We start from the raw sequence: 26,651 nt of genomic DNA, 5'->3' as shown, positions 1-26,651 counted from the left end.
CATTGACTGTTTGAATTCAAAATTACTTCACATCCTTTAAAAATGGACATGGCCTGTACTTTGGTGTCACAGCCTCCACTCTCTTGCCCCAAATCCTCAATCACACCCAACTACTCTCACCCCATGACCTGGGACTAATGGAGCAGGTTAGTCAAAGGTGATGACAGCCAACTAACTAGCCAAAACTGGTGTTGAATAAGTGACAAATGGAGATAGTGAGGCCTGTCCCTGTATGTCTGTTATGTTGGTGTCTGCACCGGGGGGGAGGCAGGCAATAATTGGGGAGCAATCTAGGACAACGCTCTTTCAGGTTGATTAGGCTGCCATGGTTAACGCAGCCAAGCCTATAAAACATGGCAGGAGAGTATGGTAGAAGAGGGAGGGGCGGGACTCTCAGGTCCCTTAGAGGATGGCTTTGTCTCTGCCTCCTCTCCTGCTGGTCCATCAGCTTGGTTTGTGTGTGGTGGTCCTAACGGTACTCGGCCATATAAAGGACCAGCCTGGTTTTTTGCACTTTCCTTTGTGAATGCCTTGCTCTTTTTAGTGCACCCCCAGGTGCCAGCCAGCAGAATGCCCCTTTCAGAGCCAATTCAAGGCAAACGCAAACACTATACTCCATTATGACCACTGGAGTGCATTCCAATGGTATCTCACCACAGCCAGGGAGGCAGGGAGCTGAACCTAGAACAGAATGGAGGGATGGGGACAAAGGAGTTCTGGCTTGATGGAGGAAAGAAAAGGAGCAAAGCTGCTGAGTAGTGCAGGAGGCACAGTGGGATGGAGAGGGGTATTGGAGGCTATAAGCATCGGAATGAGAGGATTTTCAACAGATGACCAAGAGAGACAAACCAAATAGGAGGTGACAAACAGTTGATGGCCCACTTTAAACATTTTTTTTATTTTTTATGTTTTGGTGGTATGGGCAAGTGTGACACCAGAATGAAATATTTTGGACAGCAATAGTTTTTATTGACAGTAACTTAATTTCAGCACCAAGTACACATCTACTTATCTTGCTTTCAGTACTTACTAGTCCCTGATTTACTTGCATGAATAGTGGCAAAATGTCCCTCAATTTTGGTAGCTAGATCATAAAATACATTTGTGTTGGTTCAGAAAAAAATAACCAAGAAACAAATTCAACAGATAAAAACGACAATCAGTTCCAACAAGGTCACAAGCCTGTGGGTGGTTTGAGGAGTAGCCTACAGATTGACACACTGTTCTCAACCACAGTCCACTGAGTCCAGTCCAGAGGTACATGAGGACAGTCCATAAACCAGTCAAGCTGCTCTGCTGTGGACTAGAGGGCTCCTCTCCTTCTGCGTGTGTCTGATTGTGGGGTTAGGGGGGAACTTAATCGTCCGAGTCTGTGTCATGGCGCCGCCTGTGGCTTTGTGTAGGAGCAGCAGGGGCTGCCTTGTGGCTAGCACGGTGACGGGGGACAGGGGACCCCCTGTCGGAGGAGTCTGTGTCATGCCTCTGCTGGCGTCGTTGGGAGGAGGAGGGGTGGCGCTCGCCCTTTGGCCCCCCCCTTGAATGGCTGTCATGGGGTCTGGCTCCAGTCTGACTGAGGCATGATGGATTATGATGATGGTGGTCCTTTCTGTGCCTGAGGAGTAACACACACACACACACACACACACACACACACACACACACACACACACACACACACACACACACACACACGAGTCAATGATTGGGACTAGTAGGTGGGGGTCGAAGTAAGCTGTTGTGAGAGCTGGCTGAGGAAGATAAAGCAGAGATACACTTAATGTTATGATACAAACCTTTACCTCATCTATGAGGATGATAACTACCTGGGTTCCATATGAGAATAATAAATAAGGCCTTCCCCACTCCACCCCCCCAAAAACAAGATAAGCATTACGTGGGCTGGATGATGCATTCACTCAGTTCAAATCAACCCTACACCCATTTTAAAATTTCATAAGACTACCTCTTCCTGTTGCTAAACATCCTAAGACTCCTTTTTCATCATTGCCCTGTAGTACCACCTAATTAAGCAGCTGGACACATTAACTGACACATCCTTAGTAAGGGTAGCTACAACCTGTTCTATATTTCGACCAAGCATACACAGTTTAATGGTTGACAGAACTTTTGAAGTTTGGCACAAAAACTCAGCTTTTGAGATGGAACCAAAAACCAGCTCCACCTCCCCCTGCAACAGTGATTTAGCGCCCTCTAGTGCAAAGACTTGTCTTGTAGCATTATTAGGACTTGTGTCAAATCAAATAAATATTTTTTGGTCACATACACATGGTTAGCAGATGTTAATGCGAGTGTAGCGAAATGCTTGTGCTTCTAGTTCCGACAGTGCAGTAATATCTAACAAGTAATCTAACAATTTCACAACAACTACCTTATACACACAAGTGTAAAGGAATTAATAAGAATATGTACACATTAATATATGGATGAGCGATGGCCGTGCGGCATAGGCAAGATGCAGTAGATACATATGAGATGAGTAATGTAGTGTATGTAAACATTATAAAAAGTAGCATTATTTAAGTGACTAGTGATACATTTATTACATCCAATTTAATTATTAAAGTGGCTAGAGATTTGAGTCAGTATGTTGGCAACAGTCACTCAAGGTTAGTGATGGCTGTCTGATGGCCTTGAGATAGAAGCTGTTTTTCAGTCTCTCAGTCCCAGCTTTGATGCACCTGTACTGACCTCGCCTTCTGGATGATAGCGGTGTGAACAGGCAGTGGCTCGGGTGGTTGTTGTTCTTGATGATCTTTTTGGCCTTCCTGTGACATCGGGTGGTGTAGGTGTCCTGGAGGGCAGGTAGTTTTCCCCCGGTTATGCGTTGTGCAGACCTCACTACACTCTGGAGAACTTTACGGTTGTGGGCGGAGCAGTTGCCATACCAGGCGGTGATACAGCCCGACAGGATGCTCTCGATTGTGCATCTGTAAAAGTTTGAGTGTTTTTGGTGACAAGCCAAATTTCTTCATCCTCCTGAGGTTGAAGAGGCGCTGTTGCGCCTTCTTCACCACACTGTCCGTGTGGGTGGACCATGTCAGTTTGTCCGTGATGTGTACGCCGAGGAACTTAAAACTTTCCACCTTCTCCACTACTGTCCCGTCGATGTGGATAGGGGGGTGCTCCCTCTGCTGTTTCCTGAAGTCCACGATCATCTCCTTTGTTTTGTTGACGTTGAGTGCGAGGTTATTTTCCTGACACCACACTCCGAGGGCCCTCACCTCCTCCCTGTAGGCCGTCTCGTTGTTGTTGGTAATCAAGTCTACCACTGTAGTGTCGTCTGCAAACTTGATGATTGAGTTGGAGGCGTGCATGGCCATGCAGTCATGGGTGAACAGGGAGTACAGGAGAGGGCTGAGAACGCACCCTTGTGGGGCCCCAGTGTTGAGGGTCAGCGAGGTGGAGATGTTGTTTCCTACCCTCATCACCTGGGGGCAGCCCGTCAGAAAGTCCAGGACCCAGTTGCACAGGGCGGGGGTCGAGACCCAGGGTCTCGAGCTTAATGACGAGTTTTGAGGTAAGAATGGTGTTAAATGCTGAGCTGTAATCGATGAACAGCATTCTTACATAGGTATTCCTCTTGTCCAGATGGGGGCAAGGGCTGTGTGCAGTGCGATTGCGTCGTCTGTGGACCTATTGGAGCGGTAAGCAAATTGGAGTGGGTCTAGGGTGTCAGGTAGGCTGGAGGTGATATGGTCCTTGACTAGTCTCTCAAAGCACTTCATGATGACGGAAGTGAGTGCTACGGGGCGATAAGTCGTTTCGCTTAGTTACCTTAGCTTTCTTTGGAACAGGAACAATGGTGGCCCTCTTGAAGCATGTGGGAACAGCAGACTGGGACAGGGATTGATTGAATATGTCCGAAAACACACCAGCCAGCTGGTCTGCACATGCTCTGAGGACACAGCTAGTGATGCCGTCTGGGCCGGCAGCCTTGCGAGGGTTAACACATTTAAATGTTTTACTCACATTGGGTGCGGTGAAGGACAGCCCGCCGGTTTTGGTAGCAGGCCGTGTCAGTGGCACTGTATTGTCCTCAAAGCGAGCAAAGAAGTTGTTTAGTTTGTCTGGGAGCAAGACGTCGGTGTCCGCGACGAGCTGGTTTTCTTTCTGTAATCCGTGATTGACTGTAGACCCTGCCACATACGTCTCGTGTCTGAGCCGTTGAATTGCGACTACTTTGTCTCTATACGGATGCTTAGCTTGTTTAATTGCCTTGCGGAGGGAATAGTTTCACTGTTTGTATTCGGTCATGTTTCTGGTCGCCTTGCCATGATTAAAACCAGTGGTTCGCGCTTTCAGTTTTGCGCGAAATTTAGGGAACCTTGTTTTCAGATTAGCCTTGATAAAACCCCCAGCTACAATAAATGCAGCCTCAGGATATGTGGTTTCCAGTTTACATAGAGTCCATTGAAGTTCTTTCAGGGCCGTCGAGGTGTCTGTGTGGGGGGGGGGGGGGGGATATACACGGCTGTGATTATAGTCGAAGAGAATTCTCTTGGTAGATAATGCGCTCGGCATTTGATTGTAAGGAATTTTAGGTCAGGTGACCAAAAGGACTAGAGTTCCTGTATGTTGTTATGATCACACCACGACTCGTTAATCATAAGGCATACCCGCCCTTCTTACCAGAGAGATGTTTCTGTCTGCGCGATGTGTGAAGCGTGAAGAAACCGGGTGGCTGTACCGACTCTGATAACGTATCCCGAGTGAGCCATGTTTCCGTGAAACAGAGAATGTTACAATCTCTGATATCTCTCTGGAAGGCATCCCTTGCTCGAATTTCATCTACCTGGTTGTCAAAAGACTGGACATTGGCGAGTAGTATACTCGGTAGCGGTGAGCGATGTGCACGTCTACGGAGCCTGACCAGAAGACCGCTCCGTCTGCCCCTTCTGCGGCGCCGTTGTTTTGGGTCGCCTACTGGGATCCGATCCATTGTCCTGGGTGGTGGTCCAAACAGAGGATCCGCTTTGGGAAAGTCGTATTCCTGGTCGTAATGTTGGCAAGTTGACGTTGCTCTTATAGCCAATAGTTCTTCCTGGCTGTATGTAATAAGACTTAATTTCCTGGGGTAACAGTGTAAGAAATAATACATTAAAAAAACGAAATACTGCATAGTTTCCTAAGAACGCGAGGCGACCATCTCTGTCGGCGCCATATACTATTCACAGTTTCTTGTGATAAATGTTGTATTATCATTTTAAAAAGGCATAAGGATAATATGTACAAATGACCTGCAGGTTAAAAAGGCAGAAACATGCTAACCTTTTACTGTCATTGTCTGAATCTGAAGAGGAAGAGTCTCTTCTCTGCCTTTTCTTCTTCTTCTCCTTTTTTTTTCTCTTTTCCTTTTTGTTCTTTTTGCTGCTCTCATGTCTATGATGGGAAAGTATAACAGACAAGTCTTGATTATATATATTTTTTGTTTAGACAGTAATGGAAGAAATGTACCTCAGGGAATCGATTGACAACACAATATGTGATCAATAACACGTTACCTTTGATCCATGTCCTGTTTCTCTGTGTTCTCAGACATCTTTCTGGCTGAGGCTTCCTGGCATCCAGACTTCCCTTCTGTTTTATGGTGCTGTGAAAATAATGCTCTCCATTATGACCATAATCATGTAACATGTCTATTACAGCATCAATTCCCAAGCTGTATGAATCATGTAGCTACACCAGTGGCGGCTCCTCAGAGGAACAAGGGGACCATCATACTCAGTGAATTTCATAAAAAGTTATCATTTTTAGATACAACTATAATAAATATATTAATGTCACCAAATAACTGATTAAAACACTGTTTTGCAATGAATGTCTATAGTAGCCTCAACCGCATCTTCTGAGATAGTTCAATAGTGTAGCCGGAGGACAGCTATTTTCATAACAAAACCTAGGAGGCTCATGGTTCTCACCCCCTTTCGTAGACGTACACAGTTATTACGACAACTTCCGAACGATGTCCTCCAACCTATCAGAGCGCTTGCAGCATAAACTGACATGTCTATCCAATCAAAGGATCAGAGAATGAATCCAATACTGAAAGCATAAGCTACAGATAGCTACCACTGCAGTGCATAAAGTGTAGTGAGTAGTTGACTCAGAGAAAGATAGTTTAGCAGTTTTGAACAAATTCATTTCTAGCTATATTTAGTATTTTTCTCTTCTTCTTAGTTTACCTTTCACTTTGCTAATGAAGCGAATTTAGCCTACTAAACAACCAGATTCAGAGAACAATGCTATTTATGTTAGCTAGCTGGATGAAGGCTATCCAACACTGCAACTCATCCAAGCGTATATGTACATTCCGCCGATTCTGTTGCAAAACGTTTCTTTTTTTAAATATCCAAAACATACAATATACTAGCAGTGAAGCCGCTCAACAACTACACCATACCAGTCATCCAACACACTCCCATACAGAGCGGCACACAGAAGCATCCAGGGTCAACACCCTGCTCAAGGGCACGTCGACAGATCTCCCACAAGGCCAAAAAAAACAGGGACGCGAACCCTCCAAGATCCCCCCACAGCTGTCCCTCAACCATCCGAGACCCTTCCCACTGTCCCCCCCAAAGAAAAAAAAATATATATTTTTTTAAAATAAAATGTATTCCATTCCCCACCCCCCCCCCATGCACAAACAACCAAGAAAATTAACTCATGAGAAAAAAGAAAAGAAAAAGAAAAAAATGACAAAGACGACTAAAATCATAACAGCAAGGCCAACTGTATATGTTTGAGTGCATGTCTGGCACTATTTACGTGAGTGTGTGTGTGTGTGTGTGTGTGTGTGTGTGTGTGTGTGTGTGTGTGTGTGTGTGTGTGTGTGTGTGTGTATTTGCAGCAACTCCACTCCCACTTGTCTCCAATTCCACATCCCCAACCCTCAGCTTCCCTCAGCCCATCCCGCCTACCTCTGCTGGCCACCCTCGTCAGATTTCTACACAACATATACAGTGAGGGAAAAAAGTATTTGACCCCTGCTGATTTTGTACGTTTGCCCACTGACAAAGAAATGATCAGTCTATAATTTTAAAGGTGGGTTTATTTGAACAGTGAGAGACAGAATAACAACAAAAAATCCAGAAAAACACGTCAAAAATGTTATAAAATGATTTGTATTTTAATGAGGGAAATAAGTATTTGACCCATCTGCAAAACATGACTTAGTACTTGGTGGCAAAACCCTTGTTGGCAATCACAGAGGTCAGACGTTTCTTGTAGTTGGCCACCAGGTTTGCACACATCTCAGGAGGGATTTTGTCCCACTCCTCTTTGCAGATCTTCTCCAAGTCATTAAGGTTTCGAGGCTGACTTTGGCAACTCGAACCTTCAGCTCCCTCCACAGATTTTCTATGGGATTAAGGTCTGGAGACTGGCTAGGCTACTCTAGGACCTTAATGTGCTTCTTCTTGAGCCACTTCTTTGTTGCCTTGGCCGTGTGTTTTGGGTCATTGTCATGCTGGAATACCCATCCACGACCCATTTCAATGCCCTGGCTGAGGGAAGGTGGTTCTCACCCAAGATTTCACAGTACATGGCCCCGTCCATCGTCCCTTTGATGCGGTGAAGTTGTCCTGTCCCCTTAGCAGAAAAACACCCCCAAAGCATAATGTTTCCACCTCCAAGTTTGACGGTGGGGATGGTGTTCTTGGGGTCATAGGCAGCATTCCTCCTCCTCCAAACACGGCGAGTTGAGTTGATGCCAAAGAGCTCCATTTTGGTCTCATCTGACCACAACACTTTCACCCAGTTGTCCTCTGAATCATTCAGATGTTCATTGGCAAACTTCAGACAGCCATGTATATGTGCTTTCTTGAGCAGGGGGACCTTGCGGGCGCTGCAGGATTTCAGTCCTTCACGGCGAAGTGTGTTAACAATTGTTTTCTTGGTGACTATGGTCCTAGCTGTCTTGAGATCATTGACAAGATCCTCCCGTGTAGTTCTGGGCTGATTCCTCACCGTTCTCATGATCATTGCAACTCCACGAGGTAAGATCTTGCATGGAGCCCCAGGCCGAGGGAGATTGACAGTTCTTTTGTGTTTCTTCCATTTGCGAATAATCACACCAACTGTTGTCACCTTCTCACCAAGCTACTTGGCAATGGTCTTGTAGCCCATTCCATCCTTGTGTAGGTCTACAATCTTGTCCCTGACATCCTTGGAGAGCTCTTTGGTCTTGGCCATGGTGGAGAGTTTGGAATCTGATTGATTGCTTGCTTATGTGGACAGGTGTCTTTGATACAGGTAACACACTGAGATTAGGAGCACTCCCTTTAAGAGTGTGCTCCTAATCTCAACTCGTTACCTGTATAAAATAAATCTTTCTGATTGAGAGGGGGTCAAATACTTATTTCCCTCATTAAAATGCAAATTAATTTATAACATTTTTGACATGCGTTTTTCAAGATTTTTTTGTTGTTATTCTGTCTCACTGTTCAAATAAACCTACCATTAAAATTATAGACTGATCATTTCTTTGTCAGTGGGCAAACGTACAAAATCAGCAGGGGATCAAATACTTTCTTCCCTCACTGTATCTTTCAACTCTGATGTTTAACATACAATTTAAATCTATCTAATCGAATAGAATCCACAGATTGCGAGTTGAAAATAAATACTTTTACTAAGAGTATTAGTATATTAGTAATTGACTGACACGGTCTCTGCAGATCTCCTAACAGTACTATTTCTAGGGTCAATTTTAGATCAATGTTATGCATTTTCAGCCATTCCTGAACCTGAGACAACAAAATCTGCAGAGCTTTGATGATTTTATGCCCCAAATACTCAATGTTTTGTTGTTGGCAAGAGTTCTATATAATAATTTTAGCTGAAAAGCACGAAGTATTGAATCTTGCGTCGTTTTATATATCAAGTCAATAACACTGTACCATGGAATCAGTACATCAAAAATCTCTTCCCAACTATTTTGCAATCTGTATGGCACAGTTGTCAACATACTGGTCCTCAAATGAAACTGGTATACTTTCCTATTTATGCAATTTTTATTCCTCTGCCTGTTTTGATCCTTTATATTGGGCCGACAGACCAGTTCCCTACCTCCTCCCGCTGCCACCTGCCTCCTCCATGTTTTAGGTAATGCTGTAATCAATTGGTTGTACGGGAAGGATTGAGCAGACCTTCCCGTACAATTCTGATAACTCCATGAAAGATATAACTCTACCATTCCAATTAACAACATAATTTTAGAACAAAATACCCTTTTCAAACATCTTTCCCATAAATACAGGTATTTTAACAACCAGCACATTTGAGTTCAGCCATAATGTTTGTTCTCTTTTCAGGGGGATGAAATTGAATATGTAGCCAGCTCTGCAATGCTTTGAAAAAAAGTATAATTTTCAATTAATCTTAAATGAGACATGGCAATCTGCACAAAGGCATTTTTTAGACAATGGATGAGCTTTTCTTAGTAATCTACTTGAGAACCATTTAAGGTTCAAGTAAAACTTTTGAATAAGTGAAGCTTTTAGAGAAAGGTTTAGTGCTTTTATATTAATAAACTCAACCCACCCAATTCATATTCATTATATAGATAGGCACGCTTTATTTTGTCTGGTTTAGCATCCTAGATAAAGCAAAAGATTTTTGCTCATATGATTTGAAAAACGAATTAGCAGGAGTAGGCAGTGCCATAAGAAAGTGAGTAAACAGATTTGACTATGGAGTTAATCAGGGCAATTTTTCCATAAATAGACAGGTATTTACCTCTCCACGGTTGCAGGATCTTGTCTATTTTTACAAGCTTTCTATTGAAATTCATTGTGGAGAGCTTATTTATATATTTTGTGATATGAATACCAAGTATGTCTACTTCATCGTCAGCCCATTTTATAGGTAAATTGCAGGGTAATGTAAAAGTTGTATTTTTTAAAGATCCAATACGTAATATTGTACAATTATCATAATTAACTTTTCTGGACTAAAACCTATCTAGATCTTCAATGAGACATTGCAGGGATCTAGGTTACGGACTTAATATAAAACTTGAGTCATCGGCATACATGGACACCTTTGTTTTTAAGCCTTGGATTTCTAATCCTCTAATGTTGTCATTGGATCTGATTTTAATAGCTAGCATTTCGATGGCCATAGCGAATAGATATGGTGACAACGGACACCCTTGTTTAACTCCTCTTGACAAATCAAAACTCTGAGAAGTAGCCGTTATTTACTATTTTACACCAGGGGTTGCTATACATTACTTTTACCCATTTTATAAGAGAATCACCGAAATTAAAAAATAAAAAAAAATCCAGTCTTACTTTTATCAAAGGCCTTTTCAAAATCCAGGCCTGGCTTCTTAGAGGTTTCATGATGTTCTATTATTTCTAGTAGTTGTCATATATTATCTCCAATGTATCGTCCATGTAAAAAACCTGTCTGATCAGGATGAACAATACCTGGTAAAACCCTTTTCATTCAGAGTGCTATGCATTTCGCTAGTATTTTTTCATCCCAACATTGAAGTGTTAGGGGCCTCCAGTTTTTTTTAGATAGACTGGGTCTTTATATTTGCCATCTGGGTCTTGTTTGAATAATAGTGAAATCAGACCATCCTGCTGAGTACCTGACAGACTACCATTTCTATAGGAGTAGTTAAAACAAGCTAACAATGGAGTTGAGTATATAAAAAAAGGCTTGATATACTTCTACCGGTATGCCATCAAGCCCTGGGGTTTCTCCAGACAAAGGATTTAATAGCCTCAAAGTTCTCTGTAATTTGGCCTTCGCACTGATTTTTCTGTACATTTGTTCATTTTCAATTTTTTATATTATTTGGAAAGAATTCCTAACCGTAATCTTCATTCAGTGGGAGAGGATGAGACGGAAAAGAGAACATCTGCTTAAAATGTTTAGCTTCCCCTTTTAAAACATCATTCGGAGAATCATAGATGACTCCATCTTCAGTAACGAGTTTCTGCAAATTATTTTTGTTAGCGTTCCTGTGTTGGAGATTCAGGAAGAATTGTGTGCATTTTTCAACATATTCCATCCAGTTTGCTTTATTTTTGTAATAGATTATATTAGATTGTTCTTGAATAAGTTCAAGTGTTTTGTTTTTCCTCTAACTTATTTTGTATCTACCTGTACTATTAGTTCATGTATTTCCCTTGTTAGTCTTGTCTCTTTAGCCAGAAACTGCTTTTTTATTATTGATGAATATTGAATTGAATGACCTCTGAAGGTACATTTAAAAGGTATCCCAAACAGTAAGTGTATTTGCTGTTCCTATATTATACTGGAAAAATGGTTATAAATGATTTTGTCTTAGATTAAAATAAGTTGTCCTCCAGTAAACTTTGATTAAATTTCCAATATACCCGTCCACATGGAAATTCTATAAGAGTTATGTGAAGGCAAATTAGATGATGATCCGATCGCATTCTATCTCCTATTAAAACTTTTTTAACCTTTGATGAAAGAGACAAGAAAGTAGTCAAGACGACTAGCTTGATTAAGTCTCCTTCATGTATATCTCACTAGGTCTGGGTTTTTTAGTCTTCAAATATCCACTATTTCTAATGTGTCCATAATATTTGTGATTTCCTTAAGGGCACGGTGATGATAGTTTGTAGAGTGATTTCCCTTACGGTCCATTGAGGTACTTAACACTGTGTTATAGTCTCCTACCATAATGATTTGATAATTTGTTTCCTGTAAGTTCAATAAATTGGTATAAATATTTTCAAAGAAGTATGGGTCATCCTGATTTGGATCATATAGATTAATGAGCCAAATCTCTTTTTCGTCCACTTTCATATTCAAAAATATCCACCTTCCTTGCGAATCATTCCTAACTATTTGCACATTCATTTTTGTTAAATTAATATCATCACACCTTTTGAGTTCCTTCATCCATGACAGAAAATTATTTCACCACGCCATTATTTTTTCCACGCAACTTCATCTAAGGATGTAGAGTGAGTTTCCTGTAAACAGTATATGTTATATTCCTTTTCTTTTAGCCACATAAAGACTGATCTTTTTTTTAATAATCTGCTAAACCGTTACAATTATAACTGGCTATACTTATTTCACCCTTACCATAACTAGATACTATTCTCAGTCTAAATTGATAATAATTAGTGCTTGTAAAGTTACTGCCATCAGAGGTATTATGACAGTCAAAACTAGAGCGTTCAAATGTCTGATATTTAGATTAAAAAAAAAAAAAAAAGGTTCTATGCCCCTGTCTGTAAGCCAATGTCACAGATGTTAGAAAATTGAGACAAGATATTATGTGTGTAGTAAATCTAAGTAAGTTGATGTGTATGATATTGGATGTGATTTAGTGAGTGTGTACGATGTCTGTATGTGTGATGTCCAAATAAATAATAACCATGCAAAATGGCGGGGTTAAGTGTCTGTGTGTAACATGTAGTGCGTATAGCCTTAATATTCATGATGATAATTGTAATCCATATTGTATCACCATCATAGTTGCATCATATTTACCTTTAACATCATTGAAAAACACATCCCAGCACTTCCATAGCAATTGACGTTTCACATGATCATGAAAGAGACCTCGCATTACTATAGAGACGGCTTCACTACAGTACAAATGTATCCCATACAATGTTATTATTCCCCAATGTCCCTATTCTGAGATCTTCCCCTTGCTTGTTGTAAACATGTAGATAAAGACAGAAAATATTAACAAGAAACATTCAATTATAGAACAGTTCGACAATCGAGAGAGAGGTGAGAGGGAGAGAAGAGAAAAAAGAAAGAGAGCGAGATCAAGTGTATATGTATTAGTCCGTATGTTTAAGTGAACATGTAATTGAATACGTGTGTGTTCATATCCACTTCAGTGTTCAGATATTTTTACAGTTCCCATAACGTTACTTTCTTTTTTTTCGTAACCTGAAGTCCCTGTAGAATTTTGTACAGCCACAGTGTTATGGAGCTGTCTCGGAATAGCTGTCCATCTATAAAGCGTTTGTCCACAATGAGAAAGGCACGCTTACCCCTCTCCCTCTGTTGCCTCTGTACAGGATACAGTCTCTTGCGACGTTTGTTTATCTCCTGTGGAAATTGGTCATTGAGACCGAATTTGCTCCCTTTAAGCCCCTTTCCCCTGCTTTTGATCAGCTCCTTTTGTTGGTGGTGTTCAAATTTTGGAATGATCGGTCGGGTACCCTTGGTCTTGTTTCGCCGAGCTCCAAGTCTGTGTACACGGTGGAAAGACACCTTGTTTACAGTCTCTAGAGGAAGTTTCAAGGTGGATTCCATGAATTCTCTAATCATGCCCTCTGGATTATTGGATGCGTCTTCAGGAATCTCAGAAAATATTACATTTTCATGCATGCTACGACTTTGTATGTCCAGCTCTAACTCCTTCATCACCCTGTTTTCCCGAGTAGACAATCCATTTTAGAATCGTGGATTTCTTAAATGGAAGCAAACGGAACGAAACGGGATGGACCTACCTGAATTTGTCCAATAGAAACTCATTTTAGTTGCAAAACTGAACATTTTGCAACTGTTTGGACTAATGATTACGCCCCAGATCAGCTAGATGCAGGCTAGGTATTGAATGCATCATTGTCTGTCACCTTGATTACACCAATTTGTCTCTCAAACTTTCATTTGTAGGCTAGGTTGTAACAACCTCATGATGGATACAGGGCAAATTCAAGTATTATGTAGTAGCCTAAACCTATCGATGATATATTGAGCTGGGGGAATGGAATATGAATGACAGTCATCCAATATGCTGTAATAGAAATACAGTCATGCTCATAAATAAAAAATAAAAAAGTGTCTTCCCTGATCTTAAACGCCACTGGGATACAAATGTGTAGCTAACACAAATGGATTAACACACCAACACGTTGTTGTGTACTATACTGGATAGCTAAACTGAGTTTGGATGTATCTACACAGAGAGCATGAAAATAAACTTACTGTGAAGACTGTCAAGCCAATTTTGGCAGCTTCCTTCTCCTTTTGGGAGAACACCATTTTCCGTGACGTTGCACTGATGACAGAAAACATATGAATAAATACTCAACTAGTACAGCTCCAATCCAATACGGCAAGCACTTTCTTTCTCCATTTGAAATTTTAAGGGGATACTCAGCCATGGATTCATCTATGTTCCTACAAAAATAGAGTCTAAAGAGCAACATTGCTTAGAAAATAAACATCTCTAAACTGAGGATACATAAACAACTCAAGTGCCATAGTGGCTCCAAAACCATTCATCGCTTGTTGGTGAAATCTCCTACTGTAATACATAATCAGAACCTAACACTTTTGCAAATAGCAGTCAGTTACCCAGAGCTTCCAAGGCCTGAGACTCTATCCACATCTCTGTCCTCAGCTTCCGCATCCTCCCTCCTGCACACATCTGAAAGGTCCTGTTGGGCACATTGCAATTGGAATTAAAGCAATCATGTTCTCATCCCTAAAATGTATGATCAAATTTGATTGGAAATGGATTATGCTTGCTATTTGGGATCTGGTCTAGTTACTGTAAATCACTGTGACAACTGCAAAACATATATTCTTTTTTATTAAATAAATAAATGTGATTTTTTGAAACGTTATCTTCCCTGTTCTAATGCAGTTGTGATACTATAAAACAAAGACATGATTGTGATCCAAAACATACAATCTAGCACATAATACAAATGTGTCTCAAAAACACTGAAGGAAAAAAAGTAGCACCTCTTTGGTCAGGCCAGTTGGTTGTCTCTTTATATTCTTGTGGCCTCTGAGAACACAGAATAAGACATTAACTTGACATTTTATTCAAATATTTCTGTAAGGTTCTTATTTTTGTGTGATGTTCCTCTTACAGGGCAGCCATCAGTGCCTCTTGCTCTGCTGCTTTCACAGTGGCAAGCTCCTCTTCTCTTGACATAGGCTTGACAGCGCCTTTTTTGTCTTTGGCATACCACGTCAGATCTTTGCCTTTCTGCCATCGCCCCACTGGTGCCATAAGAGAGTTCCCTGGGGATGATACAATAACAGGGATGTAACTATACTTAAAATGCAAGCATGCATGCCCAAATCAAATCAAAGTTTATTTGTCACGTGCGCAGAATACAACAGGTGTAGACCTTACAGTGAAATGCTTACTACTTACAGGCTCTAACAGATACAGCAAAAAATATATTAGGTGAACAATAGGTAAGTAAAGAAATAAAAACAACATTAAAAAGACAGTGAAAAATAACAGTAGCAAGGCTATATACAGTAGCGAGGCTAAATACAGACACCAGTTAGTCGGGCTGATTGAGGTAGTATGTACATGTAGATATGGTTAAAGTGACATGGCTTTAATAATGAACTTATACATCAAGTTTAATTATGTTTGATTTTCCAAACACAGAAGTGATTATCATAACTATTCTTACTCAGGGTGATATCTAAAAATCTAAGATTTTGCAACAGGCTGCAGTGTTGATAACTATTTTTCTAAGATTTTACGTCACCGGTGTATTAATTTGGAGAACATCTCAAAATTGTACAGCGTTTCAAGTCAGTCAATTCATACATACATTACACACACATACATACATGGCCAGAAGTACTGTATGTGGACACCTGCTCATCAAACATCTCATTCCAAAATCATGGACATTAATATAGAGATGGTCCCCCCTTTGCTGCTATAACAGCCTCCACTCTTCTGGGAAGGCTTTCCACATGTTGGAACACACCTGTGGGGACTTCCATTCAGCCACAAGATAATTAGTGAGGTCGGGGACTTATGTTGGGCGATTAGGCCTGGCTCACAGTCAGTGTTGCAATTCATCCCAAAGGTGTTCGATGGGGTTGAGGTCAGGGCTGTGTGCAGGCCAGTCAAGTTCTTCCACACTGATCTCAACAAACCATTTAAGTATGGACCTTGCTTTGTGCATGGGGGCATTGTCATATTGAAACAGGAAAGGGCTTTCCCCAAACTGTTGCCACGAAGTTGGAAGCACATTCATCTAGAATGACATATGTTGTCGCGTTAAGATTCCCCTCCACTGAAACAAAGGGGCCTAGCTAAACCATGAAAAACAGCCCTAGATCATTATTCCTCCTCCACCAAACTTTACAGTTGGAACTATGCATTGGTGCAGGTAGCATTCTCCTGGCATCCGCCAAACCCAGATGGTGAAGCGTAATTCATCACGCCAAGGAAACGTGTTTCCACTGCTCCAGAGTTCAATGGCGGCGAGCTTTACACCACTCCTGCCGATGCTTGGCATTGCGCATGGTGATCTTAGGCTTGCATGCGGCTGCTCGGCCATGGAAACCCATTTCATGAAGCTCCCGAACAGTTCTTGTGCTGAACATTCTTCCAGACGCAACGTCAGTTTGGAACTCGGTAGTGAGTGTTGCAACCAAGGACAGACGATTTTTACGCTCTTCAGCGGTCCTGTTCTGTGAGCTTGTGTGGCCTACCACTTCGCGGCTGTGCCGTTGTTGCTCCTAGACATATCTACTTCACAATACCAGCACTAGCAGGGCAGACATTTGACTTGTTGAAAAGGTGGCATCCTATGACGGTACAAAATTGAAAGTCACTGAGCTCTTCAGTATAGGCCATTCCACTGCCAACATTTGTCTATGGAGATTGCATAGCTGGATGCTCGATTTCAGGTGTGGCTGAAATAGCCGAATCCACTCATTTGATGGACTGTCCACATACTTTTGGCCATGTACACTGAACAAAAATATAAACACAACATGTAAAGTATTGGTGCCATGCTTCATGAGCTGAAATAAAAGATCCCAAAAATGTTCAATACACACAAAAATCGTATTTCTCTCAAATGCTGTGCACAAATTTGTTTACATCCCTGTTCGTGAGCACTTGTCCTTTGCCAAGATAATCCATCCACCAGACAGGTGCGGCATATCAAGAAACTGATTAAACAGCATGATCATTACACAGGTGCACTAAAATGGCCACTAAAATGTGCAGTTTTGACATACAACACAATGCCACAGATGGCTCAAGTTTTGAGGGAGTGCGCAATTGGCATGCTGACTGCAGGAGTGCCCGCCATAACTGTTGCCAGATAATTTAATGTTAATTATTCTACCATAAACCGCCTCCAACACGTTTCAGAAAATGTGGCAGTACATCCAACCTGCCTCACAACCTCAGATCACGTATATGGCCGAGAAGATTGCAGATGTCAATTTTGGGGACAGATTGGGGTTATGGTATGGGCTGGCATAAACTACGGACAACGAACAAGATTGCATTTTATCAACGGCAATTTGAATACACAAACATACAGTGACGAAATCCTGAGGCCCATTCTTTTAAGGTACTGTATCTGACCAACAGATGCATATTTGTATTCCCAGACATGTGCAATCCATAGATTAGGGCCTAGTGCATTTATTTCATTTGAATGATTTCCTCATGAACTGTAACTCAGTAAAATCAATGAAATTGTTGCGTTTATATTTCAGTATAGTGTGTGTATTTATGGTTACTTCATATCTCATAGCAAGCTATATCTGTGCGCCTACTAGGTACGTAGCTGGCAGCATCACATTCCCCGACCAACTGCAGCCGAGTGCGTGCTGCTCTCCATGGACCTTGCCAGTATTAAATAATGAGGTCAGTTGTGTGCGTTTGACTCAAGTTCGACATAACTAGGTTTACCAAAAGTAAGTTTCAGGCGGATATTGAGTTACTCACAAGCAATGTAATGAAGGACTACAATAAGGAAAAAGGTAAGAAAACGTGGCATTGAGAAATGTTTACAAGCTAACGTTACTATTGCTAGCTACATTATTGATTATACATTGGCACTTACACGCATCTAACTAGTATAAAATTGACCGATTTATTTAACAGTTGGCTAGTAATTCGCAAGGCGAATATAGTGAACTAGACAGCTACTGTAGCACCGCACTGTCGTTGACGATGGATGCCCCATTTTACTCCACTTACCGAGGTAGTTTTCCCTGTGTTTATCGCCTTTCACATCGTCCCAGTTGAACTGGTCTTGCCCTCCCCTTACACCCCCAGATCTCGAGGCACCAAACATTATTTCAGAGTTTTAATAAAGATGAAAGGCTTGTTTACACGTGCGCACTAGGCCCTGTATTGTTCTGCATCCAGAGTTTCCTTCTGACTGTCCTGCCAGGTTGGTTCTCTTCCTCGTTCGCCTCCTGCGAGAAAGCGAGTACTTTGATTATATAGCAAGCTAACGTTAGAAGCACGTTGAGTAGCCTTTAGTATTTTGAAGAAATGTAAGCTAGCTAAACTTTTGAAAAAACTAAGTACACCACGGTTGCAAACTGCTTTGTTTCTCGGGCGTTTGCACGATCAGCATGCGCGCAGATGGCTAATTTAGCTGGGGGCGTTCATTACGCACAGTTCGTAATGCTAAATCTGCTACCACTGTAAAATACGTTAATCAAACAATTCGATTATTTTCTCTGTCCGCTTTAAAACATTGCTTTGGTTGTAGATTGCCAAACGAGCTGTGGAAGTCTGTGTATAGCATGCAGTCTAAACGCTCACGAATTACTCGTTTATTTGGCTCGTGATGATGACGTCAAACTCGATCTGTAATGCTCTCACACAAGGTGGACAGAATATGGAGAAGACGCCTTGGAGACATTATTGAGATCTTGGACCGCAGTCATTGCAGATGTATATGAGGTATTTCTTCAGGCTCTTCTCAGGTAGGATGATATACTCTTTTGACCGCTGGTCTATAAAAGGTGTCAATAGCCCTGCTGTTTCCCTCTCATCACTGAAGACGCTAGTTAGCCAGTCTCACACAGGCCATAAACATTGGTCAATCCGTGTTCCATTTGACAGAAGTTGATGTTTGCTTTTTAATTAAGTTTAAAATGTCTTGTTTACATAATTATCTATCCTCTCCCACACAGTTATTAGAAGTCCAACCTTCTATAGATATTATAAGTGGTGCCTAAATTGGGTGTCAACGTTAAGCTGGCTTCAACTTGGATGTTTCTAGAAAGCCAGCATGCCTGTGATTTTTATTATAGGGGACAATATGGTGAGAAAAGGAAAACTGATTGTTAGTACAGATTGGACCTGGATTGGCTGCTTTTGTCTACTTTGTTGTTGAATGGAAACAAGTGCCTTATTTTAACTGCATATAATATGGATTCTAAGACCTTCCCATGCAATATGGTTTTTAGATTATTGTCAGGGGGGAAAATAAGATGGAACGGTTTGGTATGAAGTATCGGCAAGAGCAATAGTGGGGGTATGCAGTCTACAGTTCTCTTGGAATCTATTTGACTATTTATCATTACCGCATGTAAGTCGCATGAAAAATTCACAAATAGATCTGGAATACGCTCCAAAATGTGGTGTGGTTCAATGGTAACACAGACATTTTGCCAAGGCAGAGATAAGTGCGTGGACAGCAGTGTACGCATCAATTCAGGTTGCAAGACTTGTTTAGGCCTAATGAATGAGTGAAATACTATAAGAGACATGTTGGCTCGTTTTCACATCTTTTCAGTTCCTTAACCGGTCAAACTGATGTCATATGGAAATCTCCCTGGTCCCTAAAATGCCCTCGCTCCGTGAGTGAAGAGGAAATGAAAACACTTTTCCGACGTCAACTAGATTGTTGATGATGCATTGATAATTCTATCGATTTATGACATTCTGGTGAGCAAGGCTTTATTTAGTATTCTAGACCGGGGTTTCCCTAACTCGGTCCTGGGGCCCCCACTGGGTGCATGAGCTAGGACCAAAAAAACGAAACTACACAGCTGATTCAAATAACCGTCTCATCATCAAGCTTTGAGTATTTTAATCAGCTGTGTATTGTAAGGGGTCAGGTTAGGAGTTCAGAAATTAGCATTTTCAAAATGCAGACCTTCATTTGAAACCACTTCACATGCATTTTTTCCTTAACAGAAAATGCATTAGTGCAACACGTTCGGCAGAAAATAACTACATTTTCATAAAAACAGAAGTGCAACGCTAACAGTTTACACAAGTAAATGAGCTTACAATGAAAAAGCAATGTATTTTTTGCATTGCGATCATATTTCTAATGTTTATCATAGAAAGAATGTAGCCAACTACATTTCCTAAGTTAATTTTACCAGAGAAACACTGAGAAAAGTAGCTACATATCAGTCAGTGCTGTCTGATGATAGAATGTCAGTTTGTGATTTCTCATCCAAGTGGAGAAGTATAACTGAAGCACAACATTAGTCTGATGCTGAGCAGAAATGACAATAAGAAGCATTTTTTTTTATCTGCGTTTACAAAAGGCAGCAAGATATCTTATGCATTCTTTTTTTTTCTCTGCATGAAAAACGCAGAATTCTGCATTAACGCGACTCCCGGGGGCCCCAGGACCGAGTTCGGAAAACCCTGTTCTAGACGAGCATCAAGTAATGACAGCAGATAAGCTGAATATATCTAATTATAGACAAGAAAAAAAAATAGCCTACCAAATGTCATAAATTATAAGCAGAAACAAATCTAAATGAGGCTTAAACTATTCCCCCCCACTTGAAATTCCGCCGTCCCTGAGTAATGTGTGCTGGTAGTCTACATGAGCCTTCTGAAGTAACTGACTATCAGATGAGAACATCATGACTGGTTGTGTTTGACACATTAAAAGGTAGGCTAATACATTTTAAAAGTTAAACAACAAATCTTGACTATTAAATTAATAGGGATTCTATATGTAATTCTATTATTAGGCCCATAAAATGTTTAAATAAAAGCACGTGCAAACATAGGAAGTCCCTGTACTGGGAAGAAATTAAATATACTTTCACCCCTGATTTTTAAAGTTAATACCTGTTGGGGATAGGGGGCAGTATTTGCACGGCCGGATAAAATACGTACCCGATTTAATCTGGTTATTACTACTGCCCAGAAACTAGAATATGCATATAATTATTGACTTTGGATAGAAAACACCCTAAAGTTTCTAAAACTGTTTGAATGGTGTCTGTGAGTATAACAGAACTCATATGGCAGGCAAAAACCTGAGAAGATTCCTTACAGGAAGTGCCGTCTCTGACCATTTATTGGGCTTCTACACTCTCTTTATTGAAAACTGAGTATCTCTGCTGTAACGTGACACTTCCAACGGCTCCCATAGGCTCTCAGAAGGCGGCAAACCGCTGAATGATGTCTTTGCAGGCCCTGGCTGAAAAACATTAGCGCATTTGGATGGTGGTCGATCAGAGGACAATGAGACTGAGGCGCGTGCACGAGGCGACACCATGTTTTTCTTTTCTCTGTCTTTGAACGTAAACAGAGTTTCCCGGTCGGAATATTATCGCTTTTTTACGAGAAAAATAGCATAAAAATAGATTTTAAACAGCGGTTGACATGCTTAGAAGTACGGTAATGGAATATTTAGAATTTTTGTCACGAAACGCGCCAGGCGCGTCACCCTTCGGATAGTGTCTTGAACGCACGAACAAAACAGAGGATATTTGAACATAACTATGGATTATTTTGCTAGTTCTGAACGTCACATGCTAATGTAAAAAGCTGGTTTTTGATATAAATATGAACTTGATTGAACAAAACATGCATGTATTGTATAACATAATGTCCTAGGATTGTCATCTGATGAAGATCATCAAAGGTTAGTGCTGCATTTAGCTGTGGTTTGGGTTTATGTGACATTATATGCTAGCTTGAAAAATGGGTGTCTGATTATTTCTGGCTGGGTACTCTGCTGACATAATCTAATGTTTTGCTTTTGTTGTAAAGCCTTTTTGAAATCGGACAGTGTGGTTAGATTAACGAGAGTCTTGTCTTTAAAATGGTGTAAAATAGTCATATGTTTGAGAAATTGAAGTAATAGCATTTCTAAGGTATTTGAATAACGCGCCACGGGATTCCACTGGCTGTTGAGTAGATGGGACGATTTCGTCCCACCTACCCTAGAGAGGTTTTAAGCATATCCTCTGGTGGAATTATTCTAATCGAATGACACTATTAGATTTCTTCAAAACAATTTAACTTTATTTATTACTTCAGTAATGGAGTGTTAACGGTCACCCAATGGTGTAGACTTCAAGCCCAAATAAACAGGGTTAGGTTACAACTTTATAGTGTTCCTGAGTCCTTGTGACGAAGAACAGATATAGAAATTATACAAAAGGGTACATTGTGATCTCATGCAACAAACATCAAGATTTACATGCCGCCAAATATCTGTCTCTAGTTAATTTACAGATTATTTTTTTATATATACAGAAATACTAATGTAACCTAGGACACTAGGTCATTCCCTCAAATGATTAAGTCCAGTGTTCATCTTCCATATGGGATAAATAAACTGGAGATTGGGTCTCCCTGGCACCGACAGACAGGCACACAGACACTAATCTTAGAATGGAATGCAGTCTTTAGGTTATCACCAAGCCATCGTAAATCTACTGTCAGCGTTAACAGACTCATGATAGTTCTAAGAACCCAATTCTGTTTGCTGTCAGAAAAAAAGACAGTGTGAATGTACTAATATAGGATTACATTCTAATATAAAAGTAATGTGATTAACATAAATGTTGTAATTCTACGACACCTCCTTTTTTTGGGGCGGCAGGTAGCCTAGTGGTTAGAGCGTTGGGCCAGTAACCAAAAGGTTGCTGGATCGAATCCCCAAGCTGTCGTTCTGCCCCTGAAGCCACTGTTCCCTGGTAGACCGTCATTGTAAATAAGAATTTGTCCTTAACTGACATGCCTAGTTAAATAAAGGCTAAATGTACAAAGATGTATAGAGCCTACACACGTGGAATATCTTACATGACTGAACACTTTGTTCATATTTCTGACTGCATTAACTACCAATTAGCCTAATGAAATTTTAAGAGCCAACTGATTTTACATGATGAAAGGTTGGTCACTGTCTGGCAAAGACCGATCACATGCTGTGGAACGCATATGTCCTAGTAAACCTAATGCCAAATCTGTAATGGCATGCAGACTGTTTCTTGTAACCTTTTGAATTAGCTTTATCCCATGCCTGTAGTCAACTCGCATGCACCTTGTTTTCTGTCACATTTGAAAAGTGGTGCCTTGAGGTGTTACGGAAATCTTATAGGCTCAACCTATGTATGGTGATGTTGTAGACCCAATTCTTTTGGAATGTGTTAGGGATGCACCGATATGACATTTTGGCCGATATCCAATATTTTCCTTGCAAAAACCCCCCCCTGATAATCGATATTTAACATTTGTGGCCTTTTTATAAGCATTCAAGAACAGTTAAATGGTTGAAACACACACTGACCAAAATGTTATTTTGTTGGCTTTTATGTATGTCCCCATTACCAGTAAAACATAATCAAAACCTATTACTTTGCTGTGCTGTTTCGTTGTTCAGTCTCAACCAGGATTTCATCATACATGTCAAGCAGTGAAGTTTCAGCTCTTTATGTCTGTGGCCTCTCTTCCTCGGTGCGCTCTGTCACTGTGTCCGTGTATCTTGTCCAGCTGTGTCTAACATTTCACGTAAACCCTGTTTCTTGTCTGCATCGAAGTAGAGGTCCTTGTACCTAGCATCGAGCATGGTGGCGACACAGTAAAGAGGCTCAGAGAGACTGCCACTGAATCGCTTGTTCACAGCCTCGAGTACTTTTGCAAGTTAGACCCACGGTCTGTGTCGGTAGTTTTGTTGAAGGCGTTTCAATGCCATGACAGAGGGTATCACGTCTGCTGCAGGCGCAGTTGATTAGCTTATTTCTTGAGTCAGTTGTTCAAATGGCGCTAGGAGTGTTCATGTTCTCAAATGCCATTGAAATGGCAGCAGCGGTATGAAAACCAGCACATTCTTGAGTATGCAATACGGCTTTCCTCAGTACAAAGTCCTTGTCGACCCACTGTGCTGTCAGACTCAGCATGCTCATGAGGCTGACATCGCTGATCCAAATGTCAGTCGTGAAGCTAATAGCAGTGACGCCCATAGCAAGTAGCTCATAGATGTGCGTTTCAACAATGTGTAACTCCGGTAGGGCAACATCTGAAAAATAGCACCTACTTGGTAGTGTGTACTGGGGCTCGAGGTGCTCGACCAGTTGGCAAAAGCCAACATCATCCACGACAGAGAACGGTTTGTTGTCAAGGGCAATGAATACCATTATCTTGGCATTAATGGATTTTATTCTTAGTTGTCTCGCTGAAATGTTCTTACTCTTTCATACTTTGTTAAAAGTATTTTTCTGCTTTTGTTCTGTGTAGCGCTGTATTTTTCGTGGCGTCATTACGTCATCTACCTACTTTATATAGGTATGCACGTCAGCTTTGACATCGGTTTTTCACATCGGCGTTAAACTAGACTTCATGCCGATGTTGGCATTTTTTGCTAATGTCGGACGATTCCGATATGCTTACTGATATATCGTGCATCCGTAGAATGTGTTAAAGATTATTTTCACTAACTTGTCACCTTCTTTGGAAATTCACAATTTCTGGTTGGTATTCTGATTGCAAGTAAGAAAAAGCTAGATCTAGACCCAGCTAGATTTATATGGATGGGCAATGGTGCGGTTACTTTATTAGGCATGACATTAACAATATGGTTTGTATCCAGTCTGTCACAACATATGGACAGAAAATAGTCTGACTCTTTACATCCCAGAGTCAAGCCCATTACTCTGATTCTGGCATTGAAAGGAGCTGTCCATTTTGTTTGGGGTTTAAATATTCAAGAGGTGGTGGAGAATGAATGAATGCCTGTCACCCGCAGTTGTCAGGAAAAACCTCAGTGCATGGATCTTTCTTGTAGGGGGTGAGCCGAGGATTGGGTTAAGCTGAAGCTGGGTTTCTAAGGTCTGATTAGCCTATTACATAGAGAGAGAAATAAAAAAGTATGGAAATTACAAACTCCTTTTTCTGCAGATATGTCTAGTTCCTTTAAATTAGCATCTATAGATTTATGCGGAGGAGGCAGCACTATAGCTAAATATAACACGTCATCCGCATGGAGTGTTCCCAGCCTTCCCTGTAGCTCAGTTGGTAGAGCATGGTGTTTGCAACACCAGGGTTGTGGGTTCGATTCCCACGGGGGGCCAGCACATAAAAAAAAAAAAAAAATGTATGAAATTGTATGAAATGTATGCATTCACTACTGTAAGTCGCTCTGGATAAGAGCGTCTGCTAAATGATGTAAATGTAAATGTAAAAAAATGTAAATGTGTTATTTTTGGACATCTACCCTAACCCACTGACTGTTCAGTAAGTAGCCTATAGACTAGCAATGCATAGATGGTATGGTCGTTTAAGAGTGAGATGCAATATACCTATTTTGTGGTATGAATAGGCCTTATTTAGTAATTTATGAGATATAGGCTAGGTCTTTATATGTTTGCAATGTTTAATAGTAATGGAATAGGCTGTGGTATGTAGACTGTTGTATGATAGATAATTGCTCGTCTGAGTTTTTGTGTTTTGCATGATTGGTTTATAATTTTCAAACTCATTTTGCATTCGGTCTTCAACGAGGTCCGGACGGCCGCTCTGAAAATGTGTTATTTCCTGACTGTCCCAATTTGTAAAAAAATATTCTTCTATCCATAGTTTTGAGAATTATCGATGCTCCCTGACTGTCTGGCTTTCATTTCAATGATTATTAGAGAACTGTATACAGTCAAACTGAATGTAGGCCCATTTATCATTTCTACATAGTTTCGATTTGGTTTATAGTCATCTAAAAGTACGAGTTCAGTTTTTTCATAACAATCGGTAATCTGCATTTTTGGACACCGATCATGGCCGATTACATTGCACTCCACAAGGAGACTGCGTGGCAGGCTGACTACCTGTTATACGAGTGCAGCAAGGAGCCACGGTAAGGTGCTAGCTAGCATTAAACATATCTTATAAAAAACTATCAATCTAAACATAATCACTAGTTAACTGCACATGGTTGATGATATTACTAGTTTATCTAGCGTGTCCTGCTTTGTATATAATCGATGTGGTGCCTATTAATTTATCATTGAATCACAGCCTACTTCTCCAAACGGGTGATTTAACAAGCGCATTCGTGAAAAAAAGCACTGTCGTTGCACCAATGTGTACCTAAACATCAACGCCTTTCTTAAAATCAATACACGAGTATATATTTTTAAACCTGCATATTTGGTTAATATTGCCTGCTAACATTAATTTCTTTTAAATAGGGAAATTGTGTCACTTCTCTTGCGTTCTGTGCAACAGTCAGGGTATATGCAGCAGTTTGGGCAACCTGGCTCGTTGCGTGAAGACTATTTCTTCCTAACAAAGACAGCCAACTTCACCAAACGGGGGATGATTTAACAAAAGCGCATTTGCGAAAAAAGCACAATCGTTGCACGAATGTACCTAAACATCAATGCCTTTCTTAAAATCAATACACAGAAGTATATATATTTTTAAAACTGCATATTTAGTTAAAAGAAATCTAGGTTAGCAGGCAATATTAAACTAGGGAAATTGTGTCACTTCTCTTGCGTTCAGTGCACGCAGTGTCAGGGTATATGCAACAGTTTGGGTCGCCTGGCTCGTTGCGAACTAATTTGCCAGAATTTTATGTAATTAGGACATAACATTGAAGGTTGTGCAATGTAACAGGAATATTTAGACTTATGGATGTCACCCGTTAGATAAAATACAG

The 26,651-nt window shown here is 40.8% G+C and overlaps 2 protein-coding genes across 7 annotated transcripts in view; one reads left to right on the top strand and one right to left on the bottom strand.

The window, feature by feature from the left end:
- Window positions 1–870: 870 nt before the first annotated feature.
- LOC106599867 (multiple myeloma tumor-associated protein 2 homolog) overlaps window positions 871–26,651 on the bottom strand; it is a 43,475-nt gene continuing 17,694 nt past the window's right edge. For 3 of the 4 annotated variants that reach the window (XM_082973456.1, XM_082973455.1, XM_082973454.1), the window contains exons 2-8: window positions 14,865–15,018; window positions 14,734–14,779; window positions 14,341–14,423; window positions 13,969–14,041; window positions 5,523–5,611; window positions 5,290–5,400; window positions 871–1,612 (exon numbers count right to left, since the gene is read on the bottom strand). In XM_082973456.1, coding sequence (XP_082829582.1) covers window positions 1,357–1,612; window positions 5,290–5,400; window positions 5,523–5,611; window positions 13,969–14,041; window positions 14,341–14,423; window positions 14,734–14,779; window positions 14,865–15,007 — 801 coding nt within the window. In that variant the 5' untranslated portion in view covers window positions 15,008–15,018 and the 3' untranslated portion in view covers window positions 871–1,356. Of the gene's footprint in view, window positions 1,613–5,289; window positions 5,401–5,522; window positions 5,612–13,968; window positions 14,042–14,340; window positions 14,424–14,733; window positions 14,780–14,864; window positions 15,019–17,974; window positions 18,569–26,651 lie in introns of those variants that run through there. The other variant, XM_014191216.3, reaches the window with a different exon arrangement.
- kgua (Guanylate kinase) overlaps window positions 17,140–26,651 on the top strand; it is a 36,618-nt gene continuing 27,106 nt past the window's right edge. Inside the window, exons 1-2 of one of the 3 annotated variants that reach the window (XM_014190929.3) lie at window positions 17,140–17,339; window positions 17,551–17,638. Coding sequence is in view for 2 of the 3 variants with exons in the window: in XM_014190925.3 (XP_014046400.1) it covers window positions 18,681–18,714 (34 nt within the window). In the remaining variant the exon portion in view is untranslated. Of the gene's footprint in view, window positions 17,340–17,550; window positions 17,755–18,576; window positions 18,715–26,651 lie in introns of those variants that run through there. The other 2 variants (XM_014190928.3, XM_014190925.3) reach the window with 2 other exon arrangements.

The sequence above is a fragment of the Salmo salar genome, chromosome 03, assembly GCF_965601325.2.
Source record: "Salmo salar chromosome 03, fSalSal1, whole genome shotgun sequence".
Classification (NCBI taxonomy): domain Eukaryota; kingdom Metazoa; phylum Chordata; class Actinopteri; order Salmoniformes; family Salmonidae; genus Salmo; species Salmo salar.
Note: the sequence above shows the minus strand (reverse complement) of the source record. Positions and strands in the feature narration are given on the sequence as shown.